Source organism: Stegastes partitus, unplaced genomic scaffold, assembly GCF_000690725.1.
Source record: "Stegastes partitus isolate 25-593 unplaced genomic scaffold, Stegastes_partitus-1.0.2 Scaffold413, whole genome shotgun sequence".
Lineage (NCBI taxonomy): Eukaryota > Metazoa > Chordata > Actinopteri > Pomacentridae > Stegastes > Stegastes partitus.
In genome coordinates, this window is record NW_007578144.1 from 114,226 (window position 1) to 140,765 (window position 26,540).

The following is a 26,540-nucleotide window of genomic DNA, read 5'->3' on the forward strand; positions in this document are numbered from 1 at the left end:
GTTGATTATAGCAAAGACTCCCTAAACAAAAGATAAATGAGCTCTATTTTTAAATGTCAGCCGAGACACTGACCTGGTGCTGGTAAAAGCTCTGCCACTCCACGGTGTGACAGTAGGCCTTCAGGTCCTGGGCGAAGGTGGTGCTGCCGTTGGTGATGGGCAGGTTGGGCAGGAGGCCCTGCAGGGTGACGGGGTCAGCATGCTGGTCCAGGAGCGTCCGGACGATGGGCACCAGCTGGGAGAAAGTCTCCGGGTGTGCGCAGTTGGTGCCGTCCATGACGCCTCCAGGCCACAAGGGGGCGCCGAGCTGCCCCAGCAAAAAGCACACCTCCTCCCAGCTCAGGCAGAGCACCGTCTGGAGGAGGCTGTGGAGCTTCACATAGGCCATCACACACACCTGAAGACAAGCAAGCAGATTCACAAACTCCATCACAGTTCATAAAAAGATATGATGAACAGGTGTAATGCTGTTTTATGAGCTGCTCTCACATCCAAACACCAACAAGATTATTATTTGGTGTAAGATTTTGATTCCACAGTTCTTTATTCATCCGTGCTCTCTGTTGTCAAAGCTTTCTCCAATTTAAAGTAATATATTTTGGCTTTTCAAAGGGCTTTAGATTAGCCTTGAGCTTTAACTAACCCTCTGAACCACAAAACCTGCTGATGGGTTTGAGACTTATCTTATTTTTAAAGTTGCCTGAAAGCGTAAAAACAGAGAGAAAAGTGTGAGTTTCACTTTCTGACAGTCCTGCAACTACCTTTAACATGCCATTTCTTCTTGAAAATGAACCAAATCTGAGCCTAAAATTAATCAAATCATCAAAATCTCTTCATGTCTTGTTAAAAAAAAAAACATTTAAAGTAAAGCGCCATTGACCAGATTCTGTCAAAAACAAAACAAAAGAAAACTGTGCAGTCCTCATTGCAACTTTGACACCTTTGGTGACTCACCTATAACCAACACTCACGTGACAACATTTAGGGATTTTTTGGCTGTGTTTCTATAGTATGTAGAGTTACCATTGTTTTACCAGTATTGGTAACACTTGTGGACCAATGGCTCCAAGTTTTTTTTTTTACCAATTTAAATAATAAATAATCAACAAAATTAACATTTTGTTCTTGCTTTATCTATGATTTGTGACATTTTATCTTAGTTATATTGCAAAGAACGCATTTTTCTAGCCATGATCGTGCTGTTTCCATAGAGGCAATATTACAGTGAAAAACAGCGAGCTAAAATGTGACAAGCAAAGAAAATGCCCAAAAACTGCTTTGGGGTTTAGAGGGTTAATGGATTTTTTTGGGAAAAAAGTATCAAAACTATGCTGAAAAAAAATACTTCATTACAATAAAAAAAAATCCCTAAATTTCAAGTGGCATGTAGAAAAATACAAAATTTACCATCAGCAAAATGTATTTAAAGTAGTAGAAGTGAAAATAGTCATGCAGCAAAATGGCACTCAAAAGATTACTGAATTACTAATGCATTATTCTACTATGTTGTGTTAGTATTTGGTGGAGAAGGTCGAACTGATCTAAACTGTGTATATACTTTTTGAGCAATTTAATCTTTGACAATAGATGTTATGCGCTGATAAGCATCACAAATTAATGTTCTGGAGTAAAAAGCACAACATTTGCCCTGAAATGTGGAAGGTTTAAAGTATAACATGATGTAAAAGTCTCTTAAAATCATACCTAACACCATAACTTCCACCTCTAGACTTAACAAAGCGGCGCTAGTGTTGCCTTTAATTCATTTCTTATATTCTCTCTGTTTTATTTCCAAGAGTCACAAAGTTGTGTTGTCAGCGTGGAATTAAGGTAATTTATCTCCAAAGTGACAATTTAGAAAAAAACAATGTGCCTTAGGGGGAGTTGCACTGTTCAAGAAATGAGCAACGTGATGGAAAACCTTACGGTCAGTTCGTTTATGACCAATCCCACGGTCCTACAGCTAGAACAGCAGCAGCCATAACTCAGAGAGGAGCTGCCCTTTCATACAGAACACTCCCTCAGAGGAATGACTGCAATGTCTTTGAAAAGAGACCCATAGAAGGTCTGGTATTTCTAAATCTAAGTGCACTTATCAAGGTAAAAAAAAAGCAAATTATAAACTGTTTTCTGCAGAAACAGTGAAAGTGTTGTTTTCCGGTTGACAGATTTGAGTTGTGGGTGCAGCTGACCGGCGAGTGCTGCTGCTGGATGTATCCTGTGATGATCCTCAGGCCGATCTGGGCCATTTCTTTCAGCTCGATGTTTCCGGGGCTGCCAGGGGTGCTGTGCCAGGCCTGTAACTTGTCCAGCAGGTTCACCACCCCCTCAAAGATCTGCAACAACAACAACAACAGCCGTCAACCGTGGAAACAACAGAGAAAGGACCGACCTGTTTCCACGCCTTGGCAACGTCCACAAAAACCTAAAGCCATTGAGTACATCAAATACAGCTTAACCTGCATTTAAAAAGTGATTCAGGTGGAACCGACTCTCCGCCCTGCAGTGACACGGGACAGGATGTGACCTGGTGTTCAATAGTCGCTGACAACACCTGCGGACACACCCGACTGCCCCTGCTCTGCTTTAAAGTTAAGGAGTGTAAAGCGTCCGATAACAAAGTCAACATTTCGCTTACTCATCTAGTATTGTAATCTAAAAAAAAAAATATAACATGGTTTTTGGACATTTTGTTTCAGAGGCACAGCATAAATCATGACAGTTACTTTAAATAAATAACCAAGCTCTTAAAAGGTTTTCAGCGCAACAGTTTGACATCTTTAAACAATACTGCACTGACACAGAGAACACAGTCAAATAAAGTCATTTCTGCACACAGAAAACACCTGCTGCGTCGCTTTTTTGGCAACAAAAAGAGACCAATGATGTGAGGTCTGTGCATTCATCTATCTGTAATTTAAACTTAAATAGAAACCAATTACTGTGCAGCCTGCCTTCCTCTGCAGCACAGAGATACCAACTAGAGCCAGATCCAACCCCCCCAACGTCAAGGGAATATTTCTAAAATTAGACATTTATTGGAAATGTGCTTTATCTTTCTCGCCTGGACTTAGTGAGATGAGAAGATCAATGCCTCTCTCATATCTATAAGCTAGATACAAGGCTTTGAAGATCAGATTAGCATAGCAATTGGAAAACGTAGTCAAATGGTGGCAAATTCAACCTAAACTCACTTATTAACACTAAAATTGCAGTTTTACATTTTTTGTCGGGAGCCTGTCATGCAGCCAGTGAAGCCAGGCCAGATGTTTCCACCACCTCTCTGCTAAGTTGACTGGATATTTAGCTATCTTCTCTTATAACTCTCAGGCAATAAAGTAAATAAGTCTGCTTCAGATTAATAATTGTGGGTCTGAGGCTCAAAACTTAATATATATATAATCAGGAACATTTCTATTTCATGTAAATTTGTAGGTTTTAAACCATAACATTTAAATTATTCTGGAAAATTCACATCATAATTAACACCGCAGGGTCTTAAAGGTAATATTTAAACTTATTTCTCTACAGGACGTCACTTTGGCTCGACGGCTGTTGTTTTAAACGTGCCGTGTAAATAACAGAGCATGAGTATTTTGTACAGCAGAGTTTATAGTTTGAATAATCAAATTTTGCAGCCGCAGCATTAAAACCACTGACAGGTAAATGACACTGATCATCTTGTTACGACACAATGGTCTGCAAACTTTGCATCCCTGTGTTTGTGTGGGTGTTATTCTGACACACCTAAATGTAGTTTTCACAACCACAACTGCCCCCCCACCCCACCCACAGCAACAGCCTCCTTCAACTGGACCCTGCTACACTTCAGGAGCAATGGGATGAAGATGTGGCCCTGGCCTCTAAACTTCTCAGAGCCCAGTCTGATCCAATCTCTGCTGCTGAACATCTCCAAACGTTTTAATGTTGTTGCTAATCTATTTGATATTTCCCTGCATTTAATATAGCAGTATAGCACAGGTCAAAAACGGTGGAAATTAATCATATAAAGCAATCTGCTTCTAGGGAGGCTTCTAGAGTGAATTGAACTGTCAAATGATTTATAAATGTGTGTACATCTACTTCATATATTGGAGATTAGATGTATCATACTGTGTTTGAATAGTTAGTTGGTCCAAATACGTGGACGAGTTCAGGTTTAACCCTTTGATGCTGAAAACTTGGAAGCGGGAAGGCATGTTACCTTTAAGCATGAACCAAAACTACATCATTTACCAGAAAAAAGAAACTGTAAAAACCAAACGATTCACAGGGTTTTCAAGTTTCAGTCCTTGAACTAATTATCTGTTGCGTTGGAAAAATCAACCAAATTTAGGAAGTTGTTATTTCAAAATAATGTTATTCTACATATCTTGTTTTAAATTAAAATATTTGCTCTATCTACAGTGTAAAAAACTGAAAATTATGCACTTTTTGACACAACGGTGAAGCCATTAGTGACTCAGCTGCAACCAACACTCACATGACAAAAACTGAGGGACTTTTCGGCTGAACTGCAGGCGGTGCTTTCACAAAGCATATAGGAGACGAAGATAGAAATAAATTAAAAATGTAAATAGTGAAACATCGATAGTATGCAGAGCTACCATTTCTTATTTCAAGTATTCGTAGCACCTGTGAGCATGTGCAAAATGTTGTACATGCTGATTCCAGTTTTTTCAATTTTTGTAAGATAAATAATTCCAGAAATGCAACTTTTATTTATTAATGTTATGATTTATGGCATTACAACTATGTCATACTGTAAAAGTGGAAGTGAAAGCGTTTGGGATTTAGAGGAACATATTTGGAGTCATGAAGAAGTACGGGTTACATTTTCTGGGCTACAACTTTGTCACTATTATGAAGACTATTTTGAAAAATGTCATCAGTTTATTTGGTTTAGGTATATTTTAGGAATAGAAAACTGGGATTATCTCTTTGTTGTTGCTGGTGTTTTCACAGTCAGCCATTCTTTACCAAGATCCACTCTGTGATGTGTCAATGGGCACATTCATATTAGCTGATATACCTTTTCGCTCCACAGCGCTCGGTTGTCCGTCCCCTCAGCAAACAGGAAGTCCTGCAGCAGCCTGAGCAGACGAACCAGGCTGGGACAGAAAGGCAGCGACACTCCCTGAGCGTCCCTCAGGTCCGACAGAGACGATTCCAGCATCATCTCCAGCAGACTGGAACAAACAGAGCAGCAAGTGCGCTTTAAATACGTCACTGCGTGGCACGGTTTTTATTACTGGATATTTAGACAAAAGGTAAAGGTGTGGTTCGGTGTGTTTTTCCACTGCCGTGACAGGTTAACCGTTGATGTTTGAAATCCAACTAACCTGCGTTTGATGTCATCGGGAGGCCGGACCAGCTGGCAGGACGAGCCCAGTTTGGTGAGAACGGAAAACACTTGTCCTCTCTCTCGCCACACTACATCCTCGGCCCCCTCGGCCCCGCTGCCGCTCCACAACACCGAGAACACGATGTTGGTTAGCAGGTTGCACAGCTCTTCCTCGGGGGTCTGCTGCGATGCAAACCAGGAAAAAATGACTCAACTGAATCTCACCAAACATCCAAAGCGAAGAAAAAGGTTGATCAAAACCTTGTGAGTTAAGCGAGCAGACATACCTGTGGGTTGGATGTGTTGGAGATGGTGTCTCCAGTCGGAGGATCCGTCCCATAGCTGGTGTCGTCCAGCACGTTGGACAAACTGGAGCTCTTCCTCGGTCTGAGTGGTGGAAATGGTTTGCAGTGCTCTAAAGGAGATGGTGTGTTGGTGAGACTGCCTGCAGGAGTGGGAGTGCCAGTCTCTCCAGTGCCTCCTAACTCCATATCAAAGGGTGATGTACCGAAGGGGGAGAGCGGCTGGTAGTCCCTCCCCTCCTCTTCGGGATGAGTGGAGTTGATATCAACTGCATTGGAGGTGGAGGATGAGTGGCTCTCCCGATCCACCGAATCAAAGGACTTAAAATGAAGAGAGCCTGTGAAGTTCTTCAGCGTTCCTCCTTCTGCACTGGGAGGCGACTGGGATAAATCTGAGTATCCCTCGGAGTTGTCCCGCTGACCGCCTTCGTCCTCCTCCTCCTCGTCCTCGATGTCCTGCGAGGTGCGGTAGCTCAGGAAGATGTCGGTGCGAGTGTCCTCGATGACCAGAGCCTGGTCTCTGCGCAGCGGCGGGCGGTAGTTTGGTTCCAGGGAGCTGTGGGTGCTGGAGTCGGCGATGCTGGTGGCGTGGGACTCATAGGACTCTTTCACATAGAGTTTGGTGAGAACGTCCTGCCAGCCGGGCTGCTTGGCGAGCTGCTTCACGTAATCCTCATTGGCGTAGATCAGATAAAAGAGCTGGGAACAGAGAGAGAGCTTGTTGAAGATACATTTGCTGAACATGAAACTTTACACTCGAACGCTGACGAGCTGAGTGTGAAGTATGTGAGCTGACTGACCTTGCGACAGACGTCTAATCGGACGGTGAGCTCAGCTCGGTGGGAGAGACAGATAACAGCCAGGAGGTCTCTGAAGTTAGGGCTGGCATCTGTGGAGCAATAGATAGTTTAATTTAATTTTAAAGCTTTGAAATCAAAAAGCTTCTGTTTTAAGGAAAGAGACAATACATAAATAAACTACTATCTTCCAGAATTAGAAGGATACTGAAGACCTTTTCAGACAAGAGATATGCAACATTCAGACATATCCACTGCAGTAACAGTATACATGTGATATTTACTATTAACTCAAGGCTGGAAAGAACATCAAGGGATACCTATGACACAATAATGCACTAATAAGCAAAAGACTAAATCTAAACCTATAGCAGCTTATGAAACGGTCTAGTTTATTTGTGATCCTGTCCGTGTTTGATCACAATCTAACAATGCTTTCGTAATTTAATTGGTACTTTAGCAGGTACTTTAATAATTTTGTTGCATTCTTTATGAAGTTATAGGAAACATCTATGCACACAATGATTCCACTACTGAAAATATCCTGCAGCAAAAAAACTTATTATAAAAAAAACTGAGGAAAAGTATTGATCACATTTTACATACTGCTTAACAGCAAGAAGACAATCCAGATAGCTGTGATTGAGCTCAGGACTGAGGAACAAATAATCAACCTGTAGTTGATAAACTGTGACTCTGTGTGACAGTCATCTATGTGAGGTGATGTAAAGTTCACAGTGTGACCTGCTGTTAGATCCTGATCCATCCTGTCTCCATGTCAGGGATCATTTACAATTATAAGTAACAAATGAAGTTGCTTCTTTATTTAAAGGTACGTAAATGTGTGCAACTTTCTCACTTTGGAGAACTCACATGGATCCCGCTGCTCTCTGACGATACTTAATAAACTCAGAGGAAAGACTCCTGCAAACAGCTGGAAGCAACAAACTAAACTTCAGCTCCTGTTAAGGTTTTGACAAAATCCTGATTACTGTGTGTGTGTGTGTGTGTGTGTGTGTGTGTTTGACTCTATCTGTGATGTTTTTGGACTTAAAAATGTGGATAAAGTATTACAATTGCTGCACCGCCATGTTGAAAGCGATACAGACTCCCTTTAACCTCTATTTTACCTGCTATTAGCACCATATTTTATAATTCTTCCCATGAAACATCTTTTGAAATGAATAGGCCTTACCAACCCTAATCTTAATATGGTCATGAGGACTGTGTCAGTAATCAGACTGAGGTTTGCTAAGGTTTGGTTTGCAACATCTTCTGTTGCTTTGAATGACAACCTAAATTTAAAGTTAACTTAAAGCTTAATTGATGCTGACTCAGCTTTAAAGAGCAATGCTTACACAAATGCGCTGATATTTATAAAAGCTTTTTTGTCATTTATTTCAAGCGTGAAAGGAAAAAGCCTGTTTTATTTAACATTACCTGTAGCGAGGACCTGCTCGTACAGACAGCGCACAGTAGTCATGGTTACTGGAATATCTTCAAGACAACAAATGAGGCCGAGGTAGCCGAAGTCCTTCAGCTTAATGCGCTGCTTGTTGCGCTCCGATACCCGCTCGCTCTTGAGGATTTTGTACAAAACCTGCAACACCACGGAGGAATGGTGTAAGAATTTTGACAATATATCACACAGGAGTTTGCAGTAAATAACATATATCTGTTAAATGATATCCTGTCAGTCGTTCTCACCCTGAAAACTCTCTCTCTGGCCTCATCCCCATAGTTTGGATTGAGCAGCAAACAGTAGAGCTGCTCCACGCCCCACTCCAGCAGCACGGCCTGCACCTGTTCCCGAGGAGGGCTGCTCCTCAACAGCTCGTACAGCACGTCCAACGCCCTCACCACCTGACAGAGCGAGGAGAGAGTTATGAAGACAGTACCAGGAAGCGTGGCATAGGGAGGGTAAAGTTTGATAAAAGTCTCAAGAGGAGTTTGACAGAACAGATAAGCCAAAAGCAGGAGGATGAAAGAAGACAGCGCATTCATTTTGGAGAAAAATATCACGCTGAAAAGGTTACACGATAGCAATAATAAACTCCTTAATTAAAAGCATTACCTGCTGCTCCTCTCCTACAGACAGAATGTAGGCGAGGACGCTGTGCAGCTCCTCTGATGTCGGAGATTTGAGGAAATCTTTCAGCAAAGCAAACAGAGAGGTCTGAATCGTCTGCTTCTCATCAGACAAAGAGCTGCCGTCTCTCTCCAAACTGTAACCATAGATAATGACAAAGAAGTTTAATTTTAGTTGGATTCACTTTAATGTCTTGATTTGACAGCACGACATCGTCCTGGAAGGCTTACCTGTAGTACGTCCGAATGGTGTCCAGAATGTAGGGAACCCCGTACTTCCTCTTCATGCGCTGCTTGCTTTTGTTTATCACAGATGACAGGTATTGCACGTGTGCTTTGGAATAAAAAAGAACACTTCTGTCATCTCCCCTCATGCTGACATTTACAAAATGCCAAACCAATATTCAAGGTTGTGGCAAAGAAGTGCGGTAATTTACAAAACAGGGCAACTGAAGTGGTGCTCCGGGCACAGATTCACATTTAATCCTCGCCAAAGCCTGAACTTGAAGCATTAATGTATTCTATCTATTGTGCTTCACGCCTCCTCTCGCTGCTTTCAGCCTCGTCGCCTATACGCACATGAAAGGGGCGCAAACAGCTTCGGCAGACATGAAAAGGTTAACAGGTGCATTACTCAACAACACGAGGGCTTGCTTGTGCCTTACCCAGACAAACGGCGAAATGGCTTTTAGTCCAGATGCGGAAACTGAAGAGCAGGTGCTGGTAGAGCTGCTGGAGAAGTGGGCTGTTGCCCTCATTGAAAACCTGCTCCAGCAGCAGCTGACATGCCATTAAAACATTCATGTCCATCATGCTGCCGGGAACCTGCAGCAGACACAAGCAGACGGGGGGAGACTTTGAGTGTGTTTGTATTAAAGCACAGTAATGTTTCCATTTATTTGGATTTATCCATGAGCAAGGGTTTGTATAGAGCCTGGTTTTAGCAACACTTACAGCCGTGCTCCAGAGTGCAACTATTGTGCTCGTACATATGACTAAAAACTTTTATTGTCAAACCAGTGCACCTGATATTTAGCAGGTCTGTCTGTCTGTGTGTTTCTGGGCAGCCCAACCAGATTGATAAATCTGACATCAGAACACCTTATTTCACTCTTTTCAAATACATTTGTGGTTGACTGAGCTGCTGTGCTGCAGTAACTGAGTGGAAACTAGAGGCTTCTTAGTGCACAGCTGCCTGGTAGCATCTACTGATACATGTGAGGTTTCCAGGGAGCATTCGTAAACTGTATTGTCTACCAAAAATCTGAATTTGAGGCATTTAAAGGACATGTATGAATTGTAGCTTCAGAGAACAACCTGGATTATGGTAAAATGGCCAAAATTATTGGGATATTACATTGGCTAAGAGGAGTGTGTCCAAACAATGGCTGAGAAAAGAGCTTGGGTGGCAAAGCATTGACTTTCTGAATTGAAAAGGTAAAAAAAGCAAGAAACCGTGCCATGACAGTGTTTCGAAGCAGTGAGGAGTCCAAAATTGTAAAAAAAAAATCAACAGTGCTTATAATAAAGCTAAAAAAGGGGTATCTTTGATTAATTCTGAATCCTAGAATATCTTCTTGAAAAAAAGCAAAACATTTATCTGCATCTAATGCTGCTTATAGGGTATTCCTGTTAGCAATCACTTACATATGGTGCGAAGAAATTACCAATATGTATGGGAACTAGCAAAAAAAAAAGAGTAACCCCTTTAATGAGTTATTCAGCACCAAATGGCACAATGAAAAAAATCTGGGTGCACCTAAATAATGTGATGGTGCAACTAAATGAAAAGGTTGAAGTGCACCAGTGCAAGCAATGCAAAAGGTTAGCTTGGAACCCGGTAAAAGCCGATGAAATGTTGCACTTAATTGAGTGTTTGTGAACTATATATATATATATATATATATATATATATATATATATATATATATATATATATATATATATATATATATATATATATATATATATATGCCTTTACTACAGCAAAACCTGGCAACCCCCATTATTAGGACACACAGCAGTTTCCTTACAGGATGCTCCACCTCGACACCATATATTTCAACATATCCTGCCTGCCAGCCAGAAACCACGTCTGTGCAGCACCAGTGCAACATCTGACTGGCTGCAAACGCTGAAGATTCACATCCGTGGACACTGTGTGACAAGTTGAGTGCACTAAAAGCTATTCGACTCAGATGTGCAGGACAGGTGGCTTTAGCTCACTGGAAGAAGAAGACACAGAAAATGTCTTTGTTTTTTTTTGTTTTTTTGATGTTTTGATGTAAATTCTGCTCCTAAAATGCCCACTTTCAGACGTCTAATTGATTAGTTAATTCATAGAAAAGTAAAGCTAACCATCTGGTCTGAGTCAGGCTGAAATATAGTCTGTAATGCTGCTAAACGTGCAGCCAGAAAATAAGGAGTTCAGCCTCATTTTATCATCATGTTTTAAATCTGAAGAGCACATCACTAAATGAATCAGCACTACTGCTGCTCTGCAATATTGTGCAGTGATTATTTCTCCAAAGATCAGTGAAAACAAATTATTTAATGGAACACACCTAATGTTGCCTACATCACCATGTACCTGCTGTACTTTGTCCTTCACCCCCAATATCACTCAGTAATGTTTTGTATTCACAATTTACCTGCAGCAAAAAAGCTAACAACATTCCACAAGACCCATAAAGCACTTCAGAAGTTAAAACGTATCATGAAAAAGAACTAAATATAACAAAAAATGATCCGCAAAGAAACTGAACGCATAAAGCTGAGAGCAGAAGTTACAACCAAGCAACCTCATGTACTTCTGCCTTCATTGTCTTCCACATAATTTGTCATTTTAGGTTCTATTTCAGTCTCCATATAATTTCTCTGAACCTCAACACATCGTCAAACAGCCGGTTTTTATAGCTGCGCCCCTTTGTTCTCATTCAGAAAGAGACCACGCAATCCGACGGGCTGCATAAATTTCCCCACACAAGCATTTGCTGGTGTCATATTCAAAGAACCGCTGCTGTTTCAACAACACGAGAGCCATTCATTACACGGCAATTATACTGCAGCCATACGATGGAAAAGGTCAGATATTCACTTTCAGATGCTAATCAGCTCTCGCAGTTAGTTCCCCACTTTGTGCCGTCCGGGGGCACTTACTTTGCTGAGCATTGCGCCGATGATGCTCGGCCCGTGGCAGTGCAGGAGGCTCTCCTGATTGACAGAATGATGACGAATCAGGTTTTTCACCATCAGCAGGAAGGCAGCGATGCTGTTTCTCTCTAGTCTGCCCTCTGAAAGAGAGAGAGAGAAAAACAAAATAGGGCAGAAGAACTTGTAAGATTTCCTGTGTTAGCCACAGTCATATTTGTGCGTTACAAAGCACTTTATTGACATTATCGTGTCTCGGGATGAGTCATACGTCTGATTATTTGTCAGACACTGGCCGGACTGTTTGTTCCATTTTTATTATTTTGGTTGAAACTAGAATTTATGCAGACTCAGGTGCACTGAGTCACTAAGCCTCTCCAGCAGCTCAGTATGCCGTTTCTGACATCTAACCTATTAGCATTGATTTCATCTTTCTTATGTTTGATCTGCAGTTCCTGTTTGTGATTGCATCATCCACTACTACTTAGAACGTGTTAAACTGCTTTGAAAGTTGTTTTACTGCATAGTGGAGGATTAAACATGAACAAAAAGAGACAAAAAAGGAAAGAGAATATGTATTTGTGACAGTTAAACGTTTAAATACAACAAACATATGACATTTTCTGACCAATGTGTGTGTAGACATGCATGTAGTTTAGTTTGATTTGCTCAGGTTTTAAGATCTCCCATCTGAATACAGTGAAGATAAATGGTATTTTATTTCATATAAACTTTTTCAACAGAACCAGAATTTTCCAGAAACATGCCCTTAATTTTCTGTATAATCTATGAACCATTTCTGTAGGAATGATTTTTGAGAAAGTAGATCCAGTAGGGGAAAAAAAACCTTACTTAGGTAAGATTTCTAATTCTGCAGACAATATAAACAGCACCTTTAGACAGATATTTCAAAATTTAGGCAAATAAACTCCATACTATCTAGATATTAATGGGGATAAATGAAAGAATATACATTTGGCAATTTTAGCAAATGGACACTTTATATGCTGATGACACACTATTTTACTTTCTAGTTACACATAATCATGCTTGTTCCATTACAGGCCTTTCTAGCTTTATCAAATGCTTGATGGAAAGACATTTGTTTTAACTGAATGAAAAATAAACTGAAGTAATGACATTTGACCACCTGGCTCTGCTAATAACTTTAGGAATGTCTGAAAATATGCACAATGTAGTCAAAAATATTGGTGTCTTTCTGCACTCCTTTAAATTTGCACAAACAAATCAGCAGCATTGTGAGCTTTTCTCAGCTCACACCCATCGTCAAACTGAAACCGATTTATCTCACAAGAACCTGGAAACCGTTATCTATGCTTTTATTAATCTGTGGTTGGACACGTCTGTTACTACTTGTTTTTTTTTTTAAGCGCTTAACAGTTCAGCTTCACAATACATTAAATTTATGCTAAGTATGTTTTCTGACAGGGTCAAATCTAACATGAAGTCTCATCTTTTATTCTTTACTTTTAGTTCTTCCTGAAGTTTCCATGACACGTTCACTCTTAGTTTCTATTTGTCACCCACTGTTTTGTTTCAATCGGCTGCCGGATTTGACTAGTTTTTGTCTTTGACTATTTTGTTTTTGTAGCTTCACTCCTTTTTCTATCAATCCAGCACGCTTTACTTTGGCTATCCTGTTCATACAATCACAAGTGTTTATACTCAAGATTTCCGTGATTCCTGTCATTTCTGCCATGTATTCATATGCACTATTGCATGTTACTAACTTTTTGTCCTCTTTCTTTCCTGTAGTTTTTATTTTTTTGTCATCTCTGCAGGTAATTTATGGCTCGGAAGTTGATATGTAGTGACTGAGCTCACAAACTTTTCCAGTGTTTATGTGGTCTTGTTTGCTGTCTGTTTATCTATGCTAGTCTTTTCTCTTTACTCTAACCCAACCAGTGGAGGTAGATGTCTGCAAACCCTGAGCCTGGTTCTGCTGAAAGTTTCGTCCTCTTAAAAGGCAGTGATTCTGCTCTACTGTAGCCAATATGCTACTCGTAGGGAATGGATTTGTTTGGTTTTCCTTGTTTAATTTTGTAGGGTACTAACTTTAATTGTTAAATAAGTTTAGTACTTGGTTAGAGCAGATCATATTTTAGGTTTTAACTCTGATACTTAAACTTGTTTGGTTCATTTGTAATGTCTATCTTATTTCTCGAGTGGAAAGTAACAGCAACTTGATATGACTTTCATGAATAAGATACCGTCATTGCATCTAACGCACAGTGCATTTAAATTGAATAAATATGCAAACCAAAGACAAAATGACCTGCAGATTTGTTCAGTGGCAGCAGCATGGCAGCGGGGCCTCTGGAGGAAGTAAGTTCTGGTCCCAGCAAGTCTGAGGTCTCCTGTCCGCCGTTGTAAACCTGCTCGGCCTCACATACCTGTTCCAGCAGGGGCAGCAAAACCCCGATACCTCCGACCACGTTTACAACATCCTGCAGGAGAAAAGAAATCGTTCACACAAACAATATGCTTTTGTACAAATGGAATTAACAATGAAGGGTTACCCAAAGGAAAGCAACAAAAAAATAAAATAAAATTAAGACCATGAGAAAAGAAAGAAGGTGTAAAACCAACATAAATCAGTAGCAGTACAGTATATTTGAAGTACAATGTGAAGCTGATATGGATATAATATGGCAACACTTTTTAGTTTGGTCACAGTAGATGAGTTAATCATATGAATTATACAAAAACAGGCATCACAGCTCATAATAAAAGTTCTAAATGTTTCATATCAACCTTGATGTCCCAGTTCACGACTCTGTGTCCCGTAAGCCTGCCGTCATACTGGTGATTGGGGGCCAAGTCCAGACATATCTGACTCTTAAAGGCCTGAAGAAATAAAGCATAGTTACTGTACTGGTAGTGTTGATAATTTACATATTAAAAGCAGTGCAATACAACATGTTAGTTTTCCTGACGTCAGTGAATCACCTGTGGAGTGTAGTACAGCAGCAGCTTGCTATTGAGATCAGATAACTCCCCGTCCACTTTGAATAAGGACACGTGATTAGGGCCTGTGATGTAAAGCAGAAAATATGCAAACATTACTCAGTGTACAAACAAAATACTCCTGTTTTCAGTGTACGCGTGACTAATCTCTGATTTGTTTTTGCACCATGAGTTTCTTTACTATGGATGTTCCATACATTTCATTATTTGGTGCATTCTGGAAGAGCTTAATCTTGAAATGCATTAATGTTCAAGGTATGAAATGCAACATTTGGACTGTGGCAGAGCAGGACCAACCGTTTGCATGTAGGTTTTTTGTCTGGGCAGGCTGCAGAGCCTCGTGGCAGATGAAGGCGGTGCCCAGGAGCCCATCCAGAGATGTGGGTGTCCCCCACTCTGTGTCCTGCAGTCCTGCTGGGATGGTGTGAACCGGGGAGTCGCCCAGAGACCCCCAACGGCCTCCTGCAAAGGTGGCTGGAAAGGACTGGGAGCGGATGAGGGAGGGGGCATGGGAAGGGAAGGCGAACTCTGGTGATGGAGGAGTGGCAGAGAAGGATGTGGGCAGGTTGGGCGAGGTGGTGGTGATAGTGGTGCGGTGGCCTGCAGAGCCGATGCAGCAGGAGGTAAAAGGCTGCGGGATCAGGTTCAGAAACGGGAAGTTAGACTGACAGAGAGGAAGTCTTTAGTAGTAACAGAATATGCACATGGTCAGAATACGTTAGATGCTAGTTTCAGTTACCTCACTGAAAGATGGAAAGCGAAGCTGAGCAGTTTTACGCTGCTCTCCATCGATGTAGATGGTGACCAGGTTGTGACCAAAAGGACGACGGCCTGGGATGTGGACTATAGCCACCGAATGCTGGGATTAGGACAACATCAAAGAGCACTCATTTTAAGTGGAAAAGAAATCATCTTAGAAAAAATAGCAAGTCTAACAGCCACAGTTATAACTTCATATCTATTTGTCCCTTTAGGTGGCACATTTTTCAATTTACTGTAGTGCATAAAACATACTTGGTCATGTCATAGCTTTTACTTTTTTTTCTTTTTTAGAAACTCTTCTGCCTTGTAACCAGTATTTTGGTTTATTCACAGACATTCATGGTGTGTCACTAAATGTCATCTCCCCAACACCTTTTGCACTCATGCAGCCCCATGTCATCCCACTCACACCTCTGTGAATCACTCTCAGGACTATGCAGTCATTATGATAGTTGTGGCTGGGCTGATATTAACAAACAAATGTATCTTGGTCACATCTGATGAAACAATGTGCCCACAACATTCATAGGGCTTCTTTTTTTATTTTCTTCAGCCAGGTTTCATTTTGCAGTTGGGTGCCAAAGAGCGAGCACAGTTTGTTTCCCTGGATACGACCCATAGAGATTGATGCTATGCAACATCCTTTGCAATGTCTGGCTGTCACAGAAACTCTGATTTCCATTGAAAACTATGCCAAATCTGAAGTACTTGCCTGTTTATTTTTTTAGATCTAGATTGTGCAAGAAGTGCACTCTCTGTGGCGTCATTTTAGGAGGACAACCACTGCAGCTCTGATTAGTGGTACAATGGCTCCTTCTGTACCTCCTGATTACCGTTACAGCTGTATTTCTATTGATATTTGGTTGAACACCATTGTTCCTTAATCTTTTTCCATCAATGTGAAGCCTCATAATTTCATTTTTCCTTTCCTCTGGCAATTCTCTTTTCCACATAGAGCAGACATGTAGGTAGATACAGCCCATATATACGAAACTGAGATTTCTGATTTTATAACCATTTTCATGCAATCAGGCTAAAAAGCTGCATTTGTGTTCACACTCACCCAGCATGAGTCAACTAGTGGGTACTCTGGCAGAGCCACAGCCATGTAGTCTTTCTTAGTGCAAACAGCCACCACCAGTACACCCTCCATGGTGAAGAAGGCTTCCAGCCCTGTTCCACTTGCTGTGAGGAAACTGTACAGAGGACAATATGTCTCTGTCAAAGACTGTTCAATAAGTCATAAATTAATTACCACAAATGTGTCCTTTTACCTGTAGAGTTGCTTTCTGCGTGGTCCTTTTCCCAAATCGTGCTGAGCGCCCATGCCGGAGCTGGCAGAAGGTTTACGGTTGCTAAAGTCTGAGGGGAACTCCATGTTGAGGCAGAGCCAAGCGTGAAAAGAGAATCCACTACCTGGCCAGCGTTGGATTGTGGGCACCATGATACCTGCCATGGGGGGCGTGAGGTCAAAATATTGCAAGGCACTGTCCTGTCCTTCTCTGGCTGCCATGGCTGAGAGCACTCGTATGATGCGAGTGCAATAGGGGTGCACCTTCCCGACCACTGCACTATTGTCCTGATCCACCCTGAGGAGTCTCAGAAGACTCTTCAGCTCTTCTGGTTTCAGACACAGGGAGCCCAAGTCCTGTAGGAGGCCCAGCAGGGCGTCCGCACACTGCCTGTCCAGACTCTGGGGCTGAGATAGCACCTGCAGCAAAGCACCCACCATGCCAGCCTCCACGGCCACGGTGCGACAGGACAAGGAGCCCCCACATACAGCAGCCAGCCACTGGGCCACCAGCAACTGCAGGTCCCTCTGACCTGACAGGTCAGGAAGCCACTGCAAAAGCAGCAGTAAAGGCTGGTCATTACTGATGCCAAGGTGGTGAGCGTGGGCATGTTCACCCTCCACTGCCTGGAGAGAAGACAGAGAATGAAGAGAGGGTCAAAAGATACAATTTTCTTATGTTCTCTGAGCCCCAAAACCGAGCAATGCTATTTTAAAAAAAAAACAAACCAGAGCAGGAGACTAAACACAAGCAAAATCATTGGTTTTTAACTTTCTGATGGCACATATACTCATATGTACCTTCTGGTTCCATCAGCAAAAATGACCAAATTGAAAGTTTTGGATATTTCCAATAATTTCCCCAAAGCAAAGTTTGCTGTAACACAATTCTGTAAAGCAAACAAACAAACAAACCAACCAAAAAAAACCCCACAAAATTCTACATTCCTCAGCCCAACAGAGAAGCCACTTCTTACGAAGCTGTAACCGACGGACACATGACAAGAATTCTGAGACTTTTCAACTGAACTGGACTGAACTGCAGGCTGTGCTTACACAGAAGAGCAACAAGTAGAGAAACAAATGTAAAATATAAGTAGTAAAACATCAATAGTATGTAGAGCAACTATTTTGCTTTAAGTGTTGGTAACAGCCATGATAATCTGGGAAAATGTTGTACATGTTGATTCTATTTTTTTTATGTTTGTAAAACGAATTATCAAAGAAATTCCACTTTTTTAGTTCCAACATTAAGACAAAGGAACTCTTCACACATCTGTTTCATTGGACAGATAGAAGAGAAATAAGCATTTCCAAAAGTTTCCCAACAGATTCCTTCACACTGTCTAACTTGCAAAAATACAATAATTGGCAATGCTTCGGTGCTTCATCCAGAAAAGTTAGACAGTGTGAGGGAGTCTTCAGGAAATGATTTCCAGCATTTCAACTTTGTTACATTGCACAAAAAAGATTTTGAGTTCTCTCTACGTCTAGTCATGGTTGTACTGTTTCCATAGAGGTGCAGGACTTTATATTGCAGTTAAAAATGAGCCCACAGTGAGTAAAAATGTGATGAAAAAAACGCCCAGAAGCTGCTTGGGGTTCAGAGGGTTAATTAGCACTATCACAACTGAAATTGGAACAAGGTCATCAATAAAAGCAATTTGACTTTCTCTTTCTCTGCACTCTTTGGGGATAATGAGGAAATGTGAGTTTTTACCATGTTCATCAACTCCTGCAGCAGCCTTTTGGTGGGTTGACCTTGACTCCTCAGCACATCAAACAGCTGGGGGTAGCCAATCCTCTCCTTGAAAACCTCCTGAGGTGGGGGGGAGAGAAGACAGAAATAGGCTGGTGAAAGCTGCTCTACAGGGGATAACATGCTGGCACACTTCCATACATTGGAAGGAAATATAATGAGCTCTCCCACATGAATGCAGAACAACTTCCCTCGTCTGTCACTCACTTTTGTCAGCATTGTAGGCATTGTGATGTTACGTTTTGACCATAGAAGATCAACTTAACCTTACCTTAGCAGAGGGTGAGTTGCTCATTATAGCTGTGAGGACTCCCAAGGCGTGAACTGTAATACTGTCGGATCCTTTCTCCCACACCTACATCAAAAATAAGGAGCTGCAGCTGATTGTGGCAAAACTAAAACTCACCATGAGTAAACACATTTCAAAAACATTTCTAATGCATGTGACCCAAAGTAGATTCTGCAGAAACCTTCCACCAAATAAAAGAATGAGGGATTTTTACTGTGGTTATCTGTGAAGGGTAAGAGGAAGTGCAGCGCAGTACTTCTGTCACACCGCAACCATTGGAGCAGCCTGGTAAGTGAACTGCTGTTCCAGTCGTCACACAATCACCCCTTTGTTAATTTCTGATAGGACCCAGCATGCAAAAACCAAAGCCAACCATCAAAAAAAAGAACAGAGGCAATCCCCAACTATTGCTGGAAATTAGGCAACATCAGACTCCAGGACACGAGCCAGGTCTTTTATGCAAGCACCACCAGTCGCACGACAGAGCAGCAAAAAATACGAGAAAAAGATGTGAAAACAACCATTTCATGCACCATGAAAAACACAGCATGCTCTTGTTGCCCAGTGTTGTCAGCAGGGAATTCAGCTTGTAATTGTGACATTTACAAAGAGAAAACATTTGCCCATAATAACAGTAACATCAGCTGTGAGTGAACATTCAAGATGGACAAATATTACAGATAAAAAAAAAAAAAAGGGAAGTTCAAAAGGTGATTATCATGTCTAGCCATGCTACCTGCTTTATTTACAAATGAGTGTAAGCCAGACATCCTGCTCAAAGCTTCCTGTTTAAAGAGCTCAGTGCAGTTAACAAGGGGGAGGCAGGGCTGAGTTTCCTGCTGACAGACCAATAGCAACACCGAGTTTCGTAGGAAAGTACCTGGTCCACTTCGACCTCAGTGAGTAAACGTGTGGTGAGGTCACACGCAACCTCACGCTCCGGCCTACACCTGTCGCTCTGAAAGAGCTGTACAGGACATACAAACACATGCAGGCACACACAGCACAAAAAGACAAGACGATTAGACAAAAAAAAATGGAAGGTAATCTGAGAGGAGGCAGGTTTGATCCTGGTGTAGGGGGACACATTTGTTAAAGCCATGTGGGGAAACATACAGCACACAACAGAGGTGAGTACATCCCTGTGCAAAATTGCCAAAATGTCAAATGACCCAAAATTCTATCACCTCTCAGTAACTGCAGTCATACTATGTTGAACAGTGGATGATTTCCTCTCACTGACAATCAAAAATTAATATTGAAAAATGAGTCCCAAAGTAGAAACTCCTGTGATTTCCAGTTGGACTGACGGCATGAACGTGGTTTTAAAATAAGCTGTGAACTGATTTTTCTCAGGTTTGGACATGTCGGCTGTGTCTATCTACACGTCTGCATCATGGCTCCACAAAAGCATTGCCAGAGGAACTGAAAAATCTTATTGTGACACTTCATGAAGATGAAAAAAGATACAGGAAGATCAGTGACGAAGCAAAAAAATAAAAAATAACACAGTGGAAACACAGCTGCAGCAGTAATCAGGAGGTACAGAACGAGTCACGGTACCACTAATCAGAGCAGAAGTGGTCGTCCTACTAAAATCACACCACAGGCAGTGCACTACTTGCACAATCTAGCTGTGAAAGACATGCAGGTTCTTCTGACTTTGCTCAGGGGTTATTCGAGGAAATCAGAGTTTCTGTGCCTGATCAGACAGTGCAAAAGACAATGCATAATGTAAACATCTAACCCTTGCTTTGGTATAAAAGTGTACAATGAAACTTTGCTAAGGAACATGAAAAGAAGCCTGATCACTATTGGAAAGACTCTTTGGTCAGATGAAGATAAATTTGCGTCGGCTCAGATGGAGCGTTTGGTGTGAACCTTAACAGGACGACCACAGGGAACGCATAGTCCTGACAGCGAAGCACGGAGGTGGGATGTGGCTGCACCAGTGCAAAAGGTGTTCAGGAGATGGCATTTGTAGATCCACCATCAATGTCTGTAGATAAACCAAAATACTGGCTGACCCAGTCTGCAGAAGCTTAACAGGAGAGGAATATTCCAGCATGAGAACCATCCAAAGCAGAAAATCACGCAAGAGTTTCTAAAGAAGAAAATAGTGAGAAATATGACCTTGCAAAACAGTTTTGGTGTATTTTAAAGAGAAATTTGGAGCAAAACAACCCCTCCAGCAAAGAGCAGCTTTAAAAATTGTCTGACAGGACATCTCGGCAGAAATTTCCTTCATGTCAAGAAGCCAGTCATCAAAAATAAAGGTGGACATTTGCAGTATCGAAAAAATAAAAGACTTGACTGACTTTTCCAGCTTTGACTACCTACTGTGGGTCCTGTATTTTTAACATCATTAATCCAAACTGTTTAGAATTCCACATAAGAGCAAATACCCTACTCTTAACTTAGATGTAATGCAATTACTCAAAGGTGACACGATTTTGAATCATTTGGCATTTCAGTGACATTGCACAGTGGTGAACTCACTCCTGCTGTATGCCATAAGCCAGATGCACATACACATTTGTGACATTTCACTAAACAGAAATAGGTTAGACGGTGGACGTGACGTTCAGGCAAATAAAAGAGGAAATAGACATGACTTAAATAAAAACGGGGACAGACTGGCAGGCAGGCTAGTTGACAAAAGGACACATATAAAGAAGTAACTGAGCAGACAGGGACGTTTTTGACAGACAGGAGGCTGACCTTGCTGTTCTGAATGAGTCTGAGGATGTGCTCGAAGCAGTTGTTGTTGAGGAAGACTGCCTGCAGGACTGGTCTGTCAGAGCACTGCAGGATCTCTGGAACAGCAGCTAAAATTGACAACAAGGGGGATGTTGACTCGTGTTATTTATCAGACACTGGGACAATTGATTTCTGGCTTCCATACTGAGCACAAGGGATAAAAAAGGGGGATGATTTACACACAGCTAGACCGAGTGCTCTTACTTAGCATTTGGCTCTGGAGCGAGATCAGGCTGTCTTCCCAGCTCTGTCTGTCTTGCTGCTCAGTCGGAGGACGGTTCCAGTTGAGGAGCTGGAAGTAGCTCTCCAGTATCGTCTTGATCTCCACCTGTCGCTCCACTGGGCTGCTGGAGTGCAGGAGGTGGATCATCGCCGTCAGGCACCGCAGAGTCAGCCGGGGGAGTCTGGTGTCCTTGGGTTCAGGCGAGGTCCGACAGCACCACACTCGCAGAACAGAAAACAGGTCTTCAACCGAGTGAGGGCTGATGGAGAGCAGACCGTTTTTCTGAAACGCAAAGAGCCGTACAGTGACTCCCCTGAAATATGTTTTAATTTGCACCTCTAGAGTTTTTCTCACTCTGCAGTATAATCACTAATAAACAAGTGAGATAGAGCAGCAGACCTTTCCTCCACTGATGACAGCACCCTGGAGATGAACCAATCGGAGCATGAGGAGCTCTGGGATCTGCTCGCTTTCCTGTAGACTGTCTGCATCCGGAAAGCCAAGCAAAGAAACAACGTTATGTAAGACAAGCTACCACTAAACCCTCTAAACCTCAAAACCCACCGGAAGGTTTGAAAAGCACGTTGTCTTTAAAAAGAATCACTAAAATGACAACAGTTATCAGAGGCAGAAACTGTAAAATCGGAAAGAATCATCAGATCTTCAACTTTTTTGCTGTTCCTAAACCCCTCGTCTGCTTCACACGTGAACCAAAATAAGCTTAACATCAAATCATCAAAATCCTTTTATTCTACGTGTGTTATTTTAAAAAATTGCCAAAATTTACCACTTTTTTCTACTCAGATTCTGTAAAAAGCAAAAAATTCTGTGCTCCTCAGCTCAATCAGGAAGCTATTCATGACTCAGCAGCAACCGGCAATCAGGTGACAAAAATTCAGGGATTTTTCCGCTGAACTGGGCTGAACTGCAGGCTGTGTTTACACAAAGCAAATAAGAAACATGGTAACAAAGGCGCAAGTTGTTGGAAGATACATTCAGCACGGTGAAACATCTTTCTAGAGATGTGAAAGAGTTTGTAAAGGTTGTAAAAATATAAATAGTAAACCGTCTATGGCATGTGGAACTTTTTTTTTTCCCCACAAAATTGAAAATGAGTATGAATTCAATTTTTCATGGAAATTCAACTTTTTTTTCTTTTCTTTTTTAGTCAATAATTCAAGTACAACTGTACTGTACTGCCCAGAAGACATTTTTAAGTTCTCTCTACTTCAAGCGATGGTTGCTCTGTTTTCATAGAGGTGCAAGACTTTAGTGAAAAATGAGCCCACAGTGAGTAAGAACGTGACAAAAAACGCCCAGAAACTGCCCGGAGTTCAGAAAGTTAAACCACACGGCAGAAAACAAGTGCAAATAAAGCAAAGTGTTTTTTGTTGCTAAATTGTTTTCTTCCCTTCTGCAAATGCATGCTGGGACTGCCTCCATTCCTCTGCTGCTATGAAAAGAATAAGCTGCTACAATAAATTATCGAAAAACAAAATGCTGCCACATGCTGCAGCGCCTCAGCACATTTCCCCGGCAATGCCTGTCGCTCAGTTACGTCAAAATAGAAAATCCTAAGCCTCACTCAGTGACCTAGGTGTTACACAATTAGCCCTTAACATTTCCAATTAAAACTTGCTATTGCAGTATAATCCTCCTAAAATTTGGACATACTAAAACTTGCTCGGGCTGAGATTTCCCACATGGCTTATAGATTAGCGCTCGCCGATCAAATGAGATTCTATAATTAAAAAGAAAAGAAAAAAAAAGCTGAGACTGGTGATGGAGGTTTGATAATTGGATGCTGAATAATTGAGTTTTTAACCAAAAGCGAACAACCGGCCGTTTATTTTTCTACATTTTCATACAGAGAGTGATTTAGTGGGAAAATTGAAGTGTTTGGGCTGCGGCAGCAACAGTTTGATTGTGATGTTGTTTGAGGTCCGACAGCTGAGAATGGGAGTGTCTCACCGTGGAAGAGAGCAGGCAGCTCCTCTGGCAAGGCCAACGGGGAGAACTTATACTTGTTCCTCTCCAGCATGCTCACCTCCTCCCTGCAAAACACAAACACTCGCGTCACCACACTCGCATCACGCCTTGTGAGTCTGCTACAACCGCTAATACCGCTGCTTTATAAAGAGCTTTGACTTCGAGGCAACAAAACAAGGTGTTACACACGACAAAAGGTTGGGCAAGACCGTTAAGGCATATTATGGGCTTCTAGTCTTTGTGCGGCTGAATTCCACCTCCCACACATTCACACAGGCGATCTCCGGGGGTGAAGCAACACAAACTCACCCTGCCAGGCGTCTCCTCCACGTCTGATAAGGGTCGAACAGACTCTCACAGAGCACGAGTCCGTACTGCACAACCGACTGCAGAGAAGACTTGTCCTCTTGTCCCTTCTTTAACTGTACCAAAAAAATAGAAAGTGAGGACACGCATTCATCTCTAGCAAACAGTACACTCATTTTAACATCCTGTACATGTTGAGTAGTTACACATCCACTTCTCTTTTCAACGTGAACTAGTTCTGTAAGTTCAGGGTGAGGATGTCACATAGTGTAAACAAGATCACTTCTGTGTAGGTTTCTCTGCCTGCATGTCTCACTTCTGCATGGGTTTACGAAAATCACAGAGCCTCAAATCTTGCTAACAATACCTGGTCCAAACAGTAATTCAGAAGCTTGATAGTTTCGAAAACAAAACTCGGGGTCTTCTCTGGGTCGATGTTCTCCATATTCCTAGAAGAAGAGAGAGCGAGAGAGATGTGGTTAAGTGTGAAGAAAGTTTAACGGATGCTTAACCAACATGGCCGCCTTAGGTGTAAAAGTGTTGGGTTGCAGCCCGCTTTTGCACAATCGACGCTGCAATTCCTGAAAAACCTAACCTATCTGGGTTCCCCTTTGTGAGGAAATCAATCAGACAGCCTCATATCTAGTCAATCAAATTAGGGTTATGACGTGTAGTTCAGTTTTAAATATCTGTCTGTTGTTTGTTCTCATCAGAATCGGTTTCATTGTCAAGTAGTTTCTACCGGGTTTCCCCTTTGACATGGTGGGATTTAAAAAAAACAAAAAAGAAGAAGCAAATGTTACAAGTCAATTAAACAGCAGTGTGACAAATCCTAGGAATAATGAGTAATAAGAAGTAATCTAATTATCTACGGTGTGAAAGAATGTGCACTTGGACCGCCTAAGAATGTGCAACATGACACAGTTAATGGTGCAAACAACTTGAGACGTGCAAAGTATAACAGCTGTGTTGTGTCCTCACCTGCAGACGATGATGAAGAACTTGATGAGGAGCAGCGGATGCGGGGTGTTGTTGTGCTCGGCGGCTCCGGAGAGGTGCAGGACGCTGTGCCATAGCTGGGTGCTGAGGAGCATCAGGACGTCTCTGGGGAGCAAAGGCACGTCTGAGCTGGAGTCCTCCAGCCTGGAAGGACAAGAAGAAGAAGAAACACGTGAACATAGCAGGCAGGAGGAAAGAGCCAAAGGGCATTAAAACAGCGGTTGTGTAACGTAAACATGTCAAAATCACATCTCCTGCCTCGGAGAACACAAACCTGTGGGAGTTCTAGGCTACCGTGTGTAGTCTGTGTAAAATAACTGCTGCTACTCACCTCCGGGGCTCAAGCGACTCCACATCAATGAGCCTCTCAAAGGACGCCACAAATACCTCCAGCCACTGCTGCAGATAGCTCACATCTTTCTGCAGGAGGGAAGGAAACACATGTGAGGCACTAAAGGCACAGTGCTGGCAAGAAATACAGCAAGTGCAACGTGTAAAAGCAAGCTCTGTTGTTTAGTAAAACATAAAAAGGTTGAGCACATGTCGGAAAATAATTACTTAAAACATGAACTATGAGTCGAACAGCCTGGAGGAATCTTTAGGGGTTCCTCACTAGTGCCACAGCGGAGGAACCTTTTAAATTCCTGCTTCGTGCTCCAGACGGAGGCCCCAGCAGAATACACATGGACCAGTATTCTGTGTAGTATGTAAATATTAAGATTTCTAAACATAGCTTGATATCAGAGTAGAATAAAGCATGATAATAGCTTTGTTATTCCTGTATTTGTATTTTTAAAGGTTCCTCCAGCAACAACTTCTTCTTCTCCCCTCAAGCGAGCAGGTTTTCTTGAAAATCCCCAGAGTTCCTTGAGGCTCCTAATTCTAAAACAGTACACGGTGCTAAATCTGTTTTTCTGAATTTTTCGTGTGAGGCATTTTATGGGCGGGTGAGGAATCATGTCGTGATGACGCACTGGACGATCCCTCTCCTTAATATTTTCATAATCGAGAGCAACTTCAGTGGTTTTCCTCCTTCATTGCAAGTTAATACACCCACTACAGCCGACGGTTTGCTAAAAAGATTCGCCCAACAAATACCCTGGATGCCTGAATTTGCACAATCGCTCAATCTCCTTCTTAAAAATTCCAAAGAATGATGAGATGCAGAAGAGGTGGACTGATGGAGCGCTGAGGAGGAGCACCACCAACATCCACCTCTGCAGCCACGAGTTTCCATGAATTTTTCACACATAATTTGCTGCTGCTGAATTCTGGCCGAACTGACTGATCTCCATCGCTGGCCTGTGTGTTACCTTGTGTGTTTCGTCAATAACATTTACAGTAGTTTTTTAAAAATTCTTCTTTCAGTTATTTTTAAACCTACACTTATCAGTCATTTAACAGCCATCATTGTTCTACACATGATATTCTGTTCACTTTCCATTTAATTACAAAGAAAGTCCTTGTAGAGAAAATTCTTTCCTTTACAAAAA

At 41.9% G+C, this 26,540-nt stretch overlaps 1 protein-coding gene across 4 annotated transcripts in view; it reads right to left on the reverse strand.

Moving 5' to 3' along the window:
- Positions 1–26,540, reverse strand: part of nbeal2 (neurobeachin-like 2) — a 69,403-nt gene that overhangs the window by 19,388 nt on the left and 23,475 nt on the right. For 2 of the 4 annotated variants that reach the window (XM_008285674.1, XM_008285676.1), the window contains exons 2-31: positions 25,379–25,467; positions 25,030–25,191; positions 24,416–24,497; positions 24,052–24,164; positions 23,725–23,807; positions 22,153–22,238; positions 21,735–22,035; positions 21,492–21,598; positions 19,651–19,737; positions 18,753–18,836; positions 18,443–18,541; positions 16,706–17,349; positions 16,495–16,627; positions 15,409–15,528; positions 14,967–15,300; positions 14,652–14,734; positions 14,457–14,549; positions 13,978–14,149; positions 11,691–11,824; positions 9,197–9,356; positions 8,763–8,865; positions 8,518–8,668; positions 8,151–8,306; positions 7,884–8,043; positions 6,447–6,535; positions 5,632–6,345; positions 5,343–5,527; positions 5,033–5,189; positions 2,193–2,336; positions 74–397 (exon numbers count right to left, since the gene is read on the reverse strand). In XM_008285674.1, coding sequence (XP_008283896.1) covers positions 74–397; positions 2,193–2,336; positions 5,033–5,189; positions 5,343–5,527; positions 5,632–6,345; positions 6,447–6,535; positions 7,884–8,043; positions 8,151–8,306; positions 8,518–8,668; positions 8,763–8,865; positions 9,197–9,356; positions 11,691–11,824; positions 13,978–14,149; positions 14,457–14,549; positions 14,652–14,734; positions 14,967–15,300; positions 15,409–15,528; positions 16,495–16,627; positions 16,706–17,349; positions 18,443–18,541; positions 18,753–18,836; positions 19,651–19,737; positions 21,492–21,598; positions 21,735–22,035; positions 22,153–22,238; positions 23,725–23,807; positions 24,052–24,164; positions 24,416–24,497; positions 25,030–25,191; positions 25,379–25,467 — 5,349 coding nt within the window. The remainder of the gene's footprint in view (positions 1–73; positions 398–2,192; positions 2,337–5,032; positions 5,190–5,342; positions 5,528–5,631; positions 6,346–6,446; positions 6,536–7,883; positions 8,044–8,150; positions 8,307–8,517; positions 8,669–8,762; positions 8,866–9,196; positions 9,357–11,690; positions 11,825–13,977; positions 14,150–14,456; positions 14,550–14,651; positions 14,735–14,966; positions 15,301–15,408; positions 15,529–16,494; positions 16,628–16,705; positions 17,350–18,442; positions 18,542–18,752; positions 18,837–19,650; positions 19,738–21,491; positions 21,599–21,734; positions 22,036–22,152; positions 22,239–23,724; positions 23,808–24,051; positions 24,165–24,415; positions 24,498–25,029; positions 25,192–25,378; positions 25,468–26,540) is intronic. The other 2 variants (XM_008285675.1, XM_008285677.1) reach the window with 2 other exon arrangements.